This window comes from Neofelis nebulosa, chromosome 16 (assembly GCF_028018385.1).
Source record: "Neofelis nebulosa isolate mNeoNeb1 chromosome 16, mNeoNeb1.pri, whole genome shotgun sequence".
NCBI lineage: Eukaryota > Metazoa > Chordata > Mammalia > Carnivora > Felidae > Neofelis > Neofelis nebulosa.
Genome location: NC_080797.1, coordinates 27,619,307 through 27,631,822, shown reverse-complemented (window position 1 = coordinate 27,631,822; position 12,516 = coordinate 27,619,307). Strand labels below are relative to the sequence as shown.

The following is a 12,516-nucleotide window of genomic DNA, read 5'->3' as shown; positions in this document are numbered from 1 at the left end:
TTAACCTTATAGTATTAAATTCGTATGATTCTGAATAATCGGACCAATCAATAAGTTTTCTTTGTTCACCAGGGAAATAGTTATATTTAAAGCCTGATGACATAAGATCATACACAAAAAATGAAAACCGAATTAACTACTGTTTGCAATTCTAATATAACAAAAAGAATTTTTGTATCTGTTCCTACAACACATGTAGCATACAGTTTATATAAGAAAGTTTACCCTAGGGGTACCTGGGTGGCTCAGTTAAGTGTCCAACTCTTGATTTCCACTCAGGTGACGATCTCAGGGTTAGTGACATCGAGCCCCCAGTACAGCTTGACTGACAGCATGGAGCTTGGAATTCTCTCTCTCTTCTCTCTGCCCCATCCTCCCACCCCCTTTGTGCACATGCTCTCTCTCAGAATACTTTAAAAAATAAAATAAAGTTTATCCTAAAATATGCCAGTGTCACTTATGATAGATTCTAATTCTCCATCTCCATTTATTTCAAGTACATTCATTTGGACTTTAGGTTTCAGTTTTATAGGTCTTAACGCAGCCTGACATCTACCTGTGCCGAAATATCCCCACCTACTGACTAGAGGTGAAACTACAAGCCATTCTTGAAAGTACCAGCAAACTACGGGGAAATGTATTAAGTCATTAAAGACTGGATTTGGATCCACACAGTTCCGCCACCTCCAAAAACCCTGAACTATTCAAACTATTCTCCAAAGCTCTTCTACTTTTCACCATAGGTACAGGGGAGGGAAGAGAGCACAGTTAATTGCCTAAATGTTCACAATATGAGTTAATGACAAAAGTTATAACACAGTGGCTAATCTAACTACATGACTTCTTTGATATACTGGGCACCCCCAAGGTATACAAGACATCTGTGCCCATAAGACATGATATCAATTAAATAGAAACCTATATTAATCCTTATTAATGTTGTAGTTGCTCCTACAGATAACAGCATATAATTGGTTATGACTAATTTATTTTTATTTTTAACTTTAATGTTTATTTACTTTTTAAGAGAGAGGGAGACAGAGCATGAGCAGAGGAGGGTCAGAGAGACAGGGAGACACAGAATCCGAAGCAGGCTCCAGACTCTGAGCTATCAGCACAGAGCACAACAGCGGGGCCCAAACTCAGGAACCGTGAGATCATGACCTAAGCCGAAGTCGGACACCCAATCAACTGAGCCACCCAGGAACCCGATGACTAACTTATTTTTAAAAGTCTTTGGTCAAAAATGACAAAATTCATTAACACTTTACAACTTGAACAGTATTTTTCACATACTTCTCACCCAGGAGAATCTTAAAATAAGTAATATTATCATTTTAAGCATGCCCTTAAAACTAAAAGCACAGGCACCAAGAAAGTAGGTGATAAAAGGCATAAAGCTTATCAGTGGCCTAACTAGGATCTAAACCTAAATTTTCTGCCTGCAAGTTCTATGGTCTTTCTATAACATTCCAACTGCCTCCCAAAAATTACCAAGTATATCTTACAGAGTAAATAAGATCTACATTATGGATGTCTGTTTTGTGACAGTTCCTAAGAATGTATTTTGGTCAAATAAAAAAGTCGGCTTAGATTTTAATAAAATTAACTTTCTTGGTCTTGCAGAAAATACTTGCTCATAATATAATGCAACCCGAAAAATACCCAGAACCCAACACACTTGTAACAATATGTCATTTCCTTTCTATTGCTCCATTCTTTATGTTTATTCTTTTTATCCCACTTTTTCCCAAAAATGATCTGAAGGGGCTGATAACTCATAAATAGGCATCCCTTGTTAATTCACACTTGTTGCAATTCACTTCAATCAGTAAGAAATAAAATAGTTATAAATTAGGGGCACCTTGGTGGCTCAGTCAGTTGAACATCCAACTCCTGATTTCGGCTGAGGTCATGATGCCAGGGTCATGGGATTGAGCCCTGTGTCAAGCTCTGCACTGAACATGGAGCCTGCTTAAGATTCTCTCTCTCTGTCCCTCTTTGCCACTCAAGCTCTAAAATAATAAATTTTTTCAAAGTCCATAACAGAAATTTTCAGGAGAAAAATACAGACCCTAATCTAAGTTTATTCTAATTTCTTACATCTCCATTCATGGTACTATATAATAAAAATAATCAATGCCTACAAACGTCAAGAAATTGATAAATATTTGTTGGTTGAGTAAATGAAATAATGGCTCCAACGCATTATAAAATTCTAAATTAAAGACTCAATTATGCTTATTAAACTGTTATCAAAATGTCTATGAAAAACTTTTTAATCATTGAAATCAGAAGACTTAAAGCTATAGTTATCAAGAAAGTGTGGCTCATAAATGATAAACTTAGAAAGGACAAAATTACAGCAAAAAGTGGGACGCTTGGGTGGCTCAGTCAGTTGAGCGCTGCACTCTTGATTTTGACTCAGATCATCATCCCAGGGTTGTGGGATCAAGCCCCACACTGGGCTCTGTGCTGAGCGTGGAGCCTGCCTGGAATTCTCTCTTTCCCTCTTCCCCTCCCTCACCTCCCCCTCTCAAATTAAAAACAAAAACAAAAAACAAAAGAATTATAGCTAAAAGAACCAGAACAGAGTCCAGAAATAGATCTACATATATATTGTCAACTGATTTTCAGCCAAGGTGCCAGGACAATGCAATGGAAGAAACAAAGGTATGTGAACATATAGTGCCACCAGGAAAATCAGATACCCATATGAGGGGGGGAAAAACCTTGACCATTACCTCTCACATCATATTTAAAAATTAACTTTAGAAAAGCCACAGATGTAAATGTAAAAGCTAAAATTATAATACAGGAGAAAACTTTTAGGACTGTGGATTAAGAAAAGATTTCTTATGAGGTGCCTGGGTGGCTCAGTCGGTTAAGTGTCCGACTCTTTGATTTCAGCTCAGGTCATGATCTGGCAGTTCATGGGTTCGAGATCTGCGTCAGGCCCTGTGCTGACGGCTCAGAGCCTGGAGCCTGCTTCGGATCCTGTGTCTCCCTCTCTCTCTGCCCCTCCGCCACTCATGCTCTGTGTCTCTGTCTCTCTCTCAAAAATAAACATTAAAAAAAAATTTTTTTAATTTCTTAGGACATAAAAAGCATGAATCATAAATGAGAACTTGATGAACTAGGCTCAATCAAAATTCAAAAACTTCTGCTTTTTTGAAACACTATTGGGGGAAAGCCCCAAATCAGAAGAAAATATTCACAAAACGCATATCTGATAAAGGACTTGTATCCAGAATACAAAAAGAAATCTCACAACTTAATGAAAAAAAATTTTTAATTATGAGCAAAATATTTGAACAGATATTCACCAAAGATAAACAGATGGCAAGTAAGTCCATGAAAAGATGCTGAACCCTGCAGGTCAATAAGGGAATTAAAATCATAGCTACAGTGAAATCTCTCTACACATCAATTAGAATGGCTAAAACCAAAGACGACAATAGTACGTGTTCAAGTGTTAGCGAGGATTGGGAGCGACTGGAACTCTTACGCATCGCTGCTGGAAATGGCACAACTTTGAAAATCACTTTAGCAGATTTTTTTAAAAGTTAAACACATATTTACCATATGACCCAACAACCCTAATCATTTACTGGAGAGAAATTAAAACATGTTCGCGCAAAGAGAATGGTCACAGCAGCTTTATTTGTAACGGCCAAAAACTGGAAAGAACAAATATCTGTGGATATTTGTGAATGGACAAACAAAATCAGCCATACATGCACAATGCAACATTCCTCAGGAATAAGAAGAAACAAACAACTGATACACAAGATGGATGGATCTCAAAAGCACTATGGTAAGCACTATGGTAAGTGAAAGCGGTCTGGGCCAGAAGACTACATACTGTAGGATTCCACTGACATAAAATTCTAGAAAAGGCAAAACCCTAGTGACTGAAAGTAAAGTGGTTGTTGTCAAGGACTGGGGATAGGAGGAGACTGGCTGTGAAGGGGCATAAGGAAACTTTCTGGGAAAAATAACCTTTATGCAATCTATGTAGTTAAATCCTACCTAACATTTTAGGTACTATTAGATTCATTATCATCAAGACTTATTTTATTTATTGTTTTGCTTTGTTTTAATGTTTATTTATTTTGAGAAAGAGAGAGTGCAAGCAAGGGAGGGGCAGAGAGAAAGGGAGAGAGAATCCCAAGCAGGCTCCACACTGTCAGTACAGAGCCTGACTGGGGGCTCAATCCCACCAACTGGGAGATCACGTCCTGAGCCAAATCAAGAGTCCAACCGACCAACCCTTGAGTTGAGTCCAACTCAACCAAATGAGCCATCCAGGAGCCCCAAGATTTATTTTAAAACTTGAGTTTTATGTCTGCTGTCAATTTTTAGTAAGAAATCAAACTGTTAAACTTAAGATACACATCAATACTTCTTAGTGTATCAAATGTGGTTTTTAAAAAAGTAGGCCAGGACTGCCTGGGTGGCTCAGTCAGTTAAACATCCAACTTTTGGTATCAACTGAAGTCTTGGTCTCAGAGTTGTGAGTTCCAGCCCTGCACCCAGCCTGGAACCTCCTTTAAAAAAAAAAAAAAAAAAAAAAAAAAAGCAGTTCAAGCCTTCAGAAGCTATTCTAAAACAAACATAAAATTCCTCTTTTTGTTCAATTAATTATACATTAGTGGAAAAGTTCAAAAGAAATGTTTTAAATGTAAAGATTTTACTGTAAAAAATGCCAAGTACTCATACCCAGAAAACTAGCATTCAGTGAAATACTAACAGGATTAGCTTGCAACAAAATTGCTCTAATCAAGCAAAATACCTATTGCTGTGTTCCTAAATATAATAACTAAAATTAGAAAATACAATGAAAATGTCACAAATATAAATTAGCTGGAATTACATTCAAACATAGAAAATACCTGAACTGTCCTGAGCAATACAGACAAAAGCTTAAATAAATGTAAAATAATAGCGTCCTCCTAGGAAGGAAATTAAGTACACTTAAATGCCTCTTTTTCCCTCCAAAGCAAGGCAATTCTAATTACAACACCAAGGAAATTTCTTCTTAAACCTGACAAGTTTAATATTCATGTGGAAGAGCAAATAAGTAAAAATAGCAAAAAAAAAAAAAAATTCCATCACAATGAGCGTATTAAACTAAATTATAAAGCTATAATAACGAAAAGAGTATGGCAGTGAACAAGAGATAACCTGACTCTATTATAACTAATTTAACATAACTAAAAAGATAGCACATGACTGTGAAGAGGAAGAATTAGTTAATAAATAATGATGAGATGACTAAACAGAAACTGGGGGCGGGGGTGGGGGGAAGGAATATCTTCCTAAACCATTTTTTAGAAACACTAAAATAAAATGTACTTAAATACTTACTAAACTTCTTAACGGAAAAGGCCTTCCAAATAATAGAATAAGAAAAACAAAAGAAAAGTTGAACAGATTTGACTCCTAACTAAAACAACAAATTTGTGCATGTCCAAAAATGGCCAGAATTAAAAGTCAAATAACAGACTGGGGAAAATGTTTGTAGCAAATATAACAACAAATTAACATCTTTTTAATTCTCAGGCAAATCATTAAGAAAAATACGAAGGCCCTAACAGACAAGTAGGAAAAGGCCAAGCAAGTCAACAAAAATAAATATAATAAACAGGAAAATATTCAACTTCACAAGTTAATGTTTAAATACTGTATTCCATGAAATTAGCAAAAAATTTTAAAAACAAGAGCCAATGCTTGCAACAGTATTATAAAAATGTATGTTTATTTATTCATTGCTTCCCTAAACAGGCACAATTCTTACAGGAAGCAGCATGAGGAAAAATTTATCAAGAACTTACAAAAGATTCACACTCTTTAACGCAAAGCACTCTTTCTATGGAAATATCCTAGAAAAATAATCCTTAAAAAAAAAGTTATCTACACCAAGATGTTTAGGGCAATAATCTGTAATAAAAATTTAGAAACAAAAATTAGAACAAGAAAAAAAGAAGAACCAGTTTTGTAGCATCCTCTTAACTGGTTATCCTAAAAGCAGTCTTCAGAGTTCCCATCCCAGCCCATCATCCCATTGCCTCAAGATTGATGTTTCTAAAGTGTATCATTTTGAGATAGAGAGAGATAGTGCAAGTGGGGGAGGGGCAGAGAGAGAAGGACAGAGAGCATCCCAAGCAGGCTCTGCACTGTCAGCACGAGCCCAATACAGGGCTCGAACTCACAAACCATGAGATCATGACCTGAGCCACCCAAGCACCACCCAAGAATAATGTTTCTAAACATCAAAGATATGAAAGCTTACAATCCTTCCTCCTAAAAAAAAAAAAAAACAAAAAACCTTGGCAAAATATAACAAGTTCCTAAATGGGTTGGTCCCTGTCTATAGCCTCAATTCTTGCCACTCATACCTAGTGCATTAGCCACAAAGAACACATATAGAATGACAGAGAAATACTTCTACGCCTCCAGTGTTCATTCAATAAAATGCCAAAAACCCTCAATCCAAGCCGAAACAAAGACTCTGGCTTCCCAGAGCTGACAGCATAGAAACAACAAATGCCCTTCAGTGAGCTGGGTCTGACACTAGAGGAAGAGCCTCTTAGTCACAGAGGAAAGGCCAATTCAGGTCAAGGAAAGTTCTAGGGATAAGGGTAAGCTTTGAGTTGAACCTTAAAAGATGAGCCAGAATCTCAAGGGCAAGGGTAATTCCAAATAAATGGAATGTATATTTTATTTTTCCACACAAAATCTTAGACGTTTGTAACAGGCTCTCTAGACAGACAACTTGGGATTCTGACATGTACTTAACCTCTCCAAGTTTTTTCCTACCTCTTGGAGCTACCTCTTGGAGAATTAAAAGTGATAAAAGATATAAACTTGGTACAATGTCTGGCACTTAATAAGCATTTAATATATGTCAGTCATACAGAAACACACAATGCTGATTACAACAGTGTATTTCAAGGGTCTAGCCTTCTTAGAACAGAGAAAGTAACAGTAAACAAAAAACGAGAGCAAAAAGAGAAAAAGTAGTAAGAATGGGGTTAAACAACATACTGCCATGTAGCCAGGGTCAAACAGTTCTCTGTATACACCATGATGATATCCTCATACTACACATTACAATACCATAATTTATATTCATAATGATACCAAATCATAAATAAAACATTAAGTTCTGTTAAATATGGTCTACATGAAAAAAGTAGGACATATTACAACTTTTGAAAACCTTCAAAATCTTTAAAAGACATCAAAAATGGCGACAATAGAAATCTTGTGTGCCTAAAGTGTGGCCCTTCACTTACCTTGAAAATTGAGTTACATGCTAAATGATAAATAAGCTAAATAAAAGACATGCTAGTATATATTATGATAGTTACAGTTCCACCAACAGGAAAAAAGTAGAATCCATGATTAAAACACATACACACCCTTTACTCACCAATGCAAACCAAACTACATGAGGCACCTACACAGGTTCAACTGCATGTCTGAGTGTTGGACTAGAAGAGGTAACTTAAGAGAAAAGTCAGGAGCTTAAGCTACCTTAGAAACCAAGAAAATAAAATGGGGACACTCAAATTACAAGCACCCTTAATTAGAAACCCGTGAGACACAATTCAGGTTGTAATTTTTAAGGCCTTGAATCAATAAAATATACAATAAAACAATACTAAGATACCAGCATATCTAAACTGAGACTTTTAATGTTGATTTTCCTCAAGCTACACACAGGGTTAACCTCATTACTTCCAAGGGTTTTATAAATAACATGAGGAACTGCATATAAAAACATTTAAATTACAAAAAGGTTTGCAATATATGTTCTGGAGAAGTAAGTCAGTTATTTCTCCATATCTAAGACACTTAAATATTAGAAATTATACTAAACTGCTTTTTTGAGTCTTTGGTTCTCAAAAACATCAATGATATAAAAAAAATTGCCCCAAATTTTTTATAGTAACTAAATACAAATAATATCTTCTATCCAAAGCATTGTAAGAAAAGCCTGTATCAGATATTCATAAGTATCATGTATACAAATTTTACATTTTCTAACCAATTTTCTATAGAAATAGTTGAAATTGGTAGCTTTACCATTCAGCCCATTTTAATGATTAAGTGTTAATGTGTCATAAGAACCGAAGTAACTTGATGAACCAAATCAGATTTTAACCACCAATGGCCTGAGGAATCTCAAATGTGGGATTCAATTAACCCTACCTTCTTAGCACCAAAAATACCAAACAATTCACTAGGTGATTGTGGGCTAAGGACTAATACAGGGGAAAGTATAATATCTGTCATGGGCAGAGATCTCGTGATTCAAATATTTCTTCTTCAGTGTGTGTGTGTGTGTGTGTGTGTGTGTGTGTGTGTGTGAGAGAGAGAGAGAGAGAGAGAGAGAGAGAAAGTGAGGGAGAGAAAGAGAGAATGTGTATGCGTGTGTGTGCATGCACGTCATCAGGCAAAAATTGTTTACACCTTTCAGGAAAGAGACAGCTCTAATGTTAAAGATATAATTGAGTAAGTACAGTTCATAAAGCACCTTGGAATCAAAGGCACTCTATAAATTTAAAATACTAGTATGGTACTGACTTAAAGCAAAGAACAATAATTTTAAAGCATCTTACAGCCCAAGTGTATTATAAACCAAATAAAAATCCACTCTGGGATGTGCCTTTTTAATTTTTTTTAGTGATCTTCCTCTATTAGGGAACCCGGATCTAAACAAACTATTAAACACTTAGTCTAAAGGTATGCCAAACATTTCTTAAGGTCTTAACAAAGAATCAACTTTTTTTTTTTTTTTAAACAAAACGAGGCCTAGGTTAAATATTTTATTTGGCTTCTCAAGATGGACTGAAAAGTTGGGCACCAGCTCCAGACCAATTCCTGGACGCACATCAAACACAGCCCTGTCATTTATCCAGTCAGTCAAAACAATCTTTTCCATCTAACCCTTTAATGTTTATGTCCTAAAAAGCTGCTAATTGAATCCAGCTCTTGAAATCTATTTGTTAAAATCTATACCATCTAATTTGTAAATGGACTAAAATGAAAAAAATAGAAGTTAACTTTCCTGGCAAAACAGAAGAGAATCCACCAAATGTAACCAAAAAGTAGAGGGCAATGTTTTTATTATTTGAACAATTTTTTCTTGAAATATGACAGAGACAAATTCCCAATGGTTTTAAAAAATTGAGAGTACCTCCAACTGTTTTTACAATCAAGGGGACACAGTGTATTTAATATTCCTCAGAAAAATCTAAAAATACAAAATCACTCTACAAATTTAGTCCAATGTGTCCTCTCCCCCGCAAAAAAGAAGTGTCATCTTTTCTCCTAAGTGAACTCACGAATTCTTATAATGTAGCATAGGCTGTAAGGAAACCACAGATAAACACTTTAAGATCTACTGAGTCACAGTAAAAATCTCAAACTCATTTTAAAAAATTAAAATACCTGTTTTCTCCCTCATTTTCTCATTATGCATATAGCCTGCAAAGAAGTAAATGGCCAACAGCCTATTTCCGATGCTTTCTGCAAACCTGGAATCACAGGTTCTTCCCATGACTGACACAGCACTGAGTCCACAGAGGAACAGCTGTAGATAAACTCTAAAGCAACAAAGATCCCTAATAAAGGTTTCATAAGAAAACAAGGAAACTGAATGGGGGAAATGGAGGGGGGCGGGGAATCCCCAATCCAGGTTTTCCATTGAGAACCACTCACTGAAGGGGCGCCTGGGTGGCACAGTTGGTTAACTGTCTGACTTCGGCTCAGGCCATGATCTCACGGTTTGTGAGTTCGAGCCCCGCGTCAGGGTCTGTACTGACAGCCTGGAGCCTGCTTCAGATTCTGCGTCTCCCTCTCTCTGCCCACCCTCTGTCTCTGTCTCTCAAATATAAACGTTAAAAAAAATTCTTTTTAAAGAGCAACTCAGTTAATGATTCTTTGCAATTTTCCCTAGGAAAAGTAACACTGTCATAAAAGTAATATATTTTTTAAGTTGCAGCCAATTTACAGTCAGGCTAAATTCTCAAAAACCAAGTTCACTGCAAGTTTTTATCTGTAAAGTTCAGCCAGTGGACTGGGATGTGACACACAAGCATTCAATTACAAAATTAGTCCGTATAAATCTCTACGTCCACTGTAGGCAAACATAATTACAGTTTAGTCTTACACAAAGACACACACACACACACACCCAGACCTTTAAGAAAAACCATCTTTCTCACCACACATTCGAACATCGACGTGGATAACTTAGTGAATGGTAAAACCAGGATAATTACACTGATTTCAATTCCACTTTTCAAATCAAAAATAATTTTGTCCTTAAAATGGGGGGACACGACCATGTAAGAATACCAAAAACGGCACTGTGTAAGCAAAGTGTACCTGTAATGTCAAAGATTTAATGCACTTGGAATCATAAGCACTCTGTAAGAGAGAAGCCTCCTACCTAGCAACCCCTCCAGACATTCTTTTCCATTTAGAAAAGGGAAGGGGAGGAGGTGGGGAGGGAGAAAACTTCGCTTGCAAGTCTATATGAGCACATACTTAGAAATGTCCACCAAAAAAAAAAAAAAAAAAAAAAAAGTGTGTTTTCAAAGCAGGTCTGGAGTTAGAAGTGAGACACAAGTTCTGCGGCCTACAAGGAACAACCCAAAACATGCTACCCTACAATCAAACACTTCCAAAACACAGAGTGTACAATGAGCCGGAGTCGTCCGATCAGGCGGACACACCGGAAAATCATCCACCTCGGTCTCCACCGTTCCCCGAGTCGTGCGTTTCAGGTGTGCGGCACCAGCTGCTGTGGCTGGCGGCAGAGAATGAAGGTTTTGCACGCGGGCATAAGTGGGCGAACAAGTTAACAAGCAGGGAACACACACACACACACACACACACACACCCTCCCGTTAAGCGCTCCATCTTTAAGGAGTGTTTACTGCGCGCAGTCAGCGACCGGATTCAATAATCCCCGCCACAGGAGCTCCTCATCCCCGCGACGACCCCACCTGGGCAGCAACCCAGGGGTTGCTCCCCGAGGCCCGGGAGAGAGTCGTGCTCCTCGGCCAAGGCTTTCCGACCTCCACTCCGCCTGCGATTCCAACCGGAGCAGCCCTCCCTCAACAAAAGACCCCCGAGACACCGTCGGTTTTTTAAAGAATTTACCCACAAGGGCGAGTGGTTTTGCCATTACTCCCCCTGAACTAGGCCTTCCCACGTCCCCGACCCCCAACTCACCATTGATCACGACCCTGGCCCTTCCCAAGGCCACAGGCACCCCCCGCCGGTTCGCCCACCCCAAGGCTGCCCCGGCCCGGCTCCCGCCGCCCCCCTCACCTGTCAGGCGCAGCTTGACGGGCCCGTTCCTCCGGCCCCCAGGGTTAGACATGTCCCCGGCGGCGGGGGCGGCGGCGGCGGCGGGGCTGCGGCCGCGGCGCGGGGCCCGGGGCCGGCGGGCGGGGCGGGGGCGACGGCGAGGCGCGGCGGAGTCACCACAGCGGCCGGGGCTGGGGCCCGAGCAGCCGGCGCCGCGGCCGCCACGGCCGGAGGGTCCCGGATGTGCCGAGCGTCGTCGCCATGAGCCGCGGAGGGAGCGGGACGCCGAGCTCCCCCCTCCTCCCACTTCTCCTTCCTCGGCCCGGGCCGCACAACAAAGCGGCAGCCGCGGCCGGCCGCGCCGCCTCCGCCCGCGCCCCCGCCGCCCGCACGCAGCCGCCTCCGCCTTTCCCTCGGCTCGGCGAGGCCCAGGAGCCGACGGCGCTGCTCGGCCGAGGCGGGCGGTGCTCGGCGGCGCCGGAGCAAGACTCGGGGCTCGGCCGCTTCCTCCTCCACCCGCCCTCTTGTCTGAGGGAGCCGGGTCCTGGGGCCGCCGCCGCCACTCGTCGGCTCCGAGGGGCGGGGAGGAGACGGGAGGCGGGGCCGGAGGGGCGGGGCCTGGGCGGGCGCGCGCAGGGTGCCCGGGGCGCGGGGGCGCGGAGCCCGGGCGGGCCTGGGCTCTGGCGGTGGGGGGCGGTGCTGCTCGGTGCAGCCGAGGGTCCCACACAGAACTTGGGGGAGAGAGAGGGCAAAAGAACAAAGTGGCGGCGCGGAGCTCTGTGGCACCGGGAGGGGCTTAGTGTCCTGCCCACTTAAGGCAGAGCTTTTGTCCGTGCACCGCAGATTGCATTTATTAGACGCCTACTGCGTGCAGGACGCTCAGAGAGACTGAGGCGAGCAAGGTTGGAACCGAGTCCGCTGCCCTCGGGAATTTAGCGTCGCTGGGGTGAGGAAAAAGACACTGTTCTCGTACCGAGGGCTAATGCAAATCTCCTGGGATGTTTTGCTCCTGGTACGGTAGTTGCCACCTCCATCCAGGACTCACCTGGTGAACGGGATCAGGTTACCTGCTTGCTCTGGCTCTTTTTCCAGCTGTAGTGCAAGGATAGGAGATTGATAATAATGCTTGAAAGGCGTATCAACATGATAAACCTTGGAGAGCAATGTATGAAAAGCTTTTCATAC

The 12,516-nt window shown here is 40.8% G+C and overlaps 1 protein-coding gene across 2 annotated transcripts in view; it reads right to left on the bottom strand.

Annotated features, from left to right (window-relative positions):
• SMURF2 (SMAD specific E3 ubiquitin protein ligase 2) overlaps positions 1 to 11,455 on the bottom strand; it is a 116,955-nt gene extending 105,500 nt beyond the window's left edge. For both annotated transcript variants that reach the window (XM_058705843.1, XM_058705844.1), the window contains exon 1: positions 11,353 to 11,455. In XM_058705843.1, coding sequence (XP_058561826.1) covers positions 11,353 to 11,404 — 52 coding nt within the window. In that variant the 5' untranslated portion in view covers positions 11,405 to 11,455. The remainder of the gene's footprint in view (positions 1 to 11,352) is intronic.
• Between the last annotated feature and the right edge of the window lie 1,061 nt (positions 11,456 to 12,516).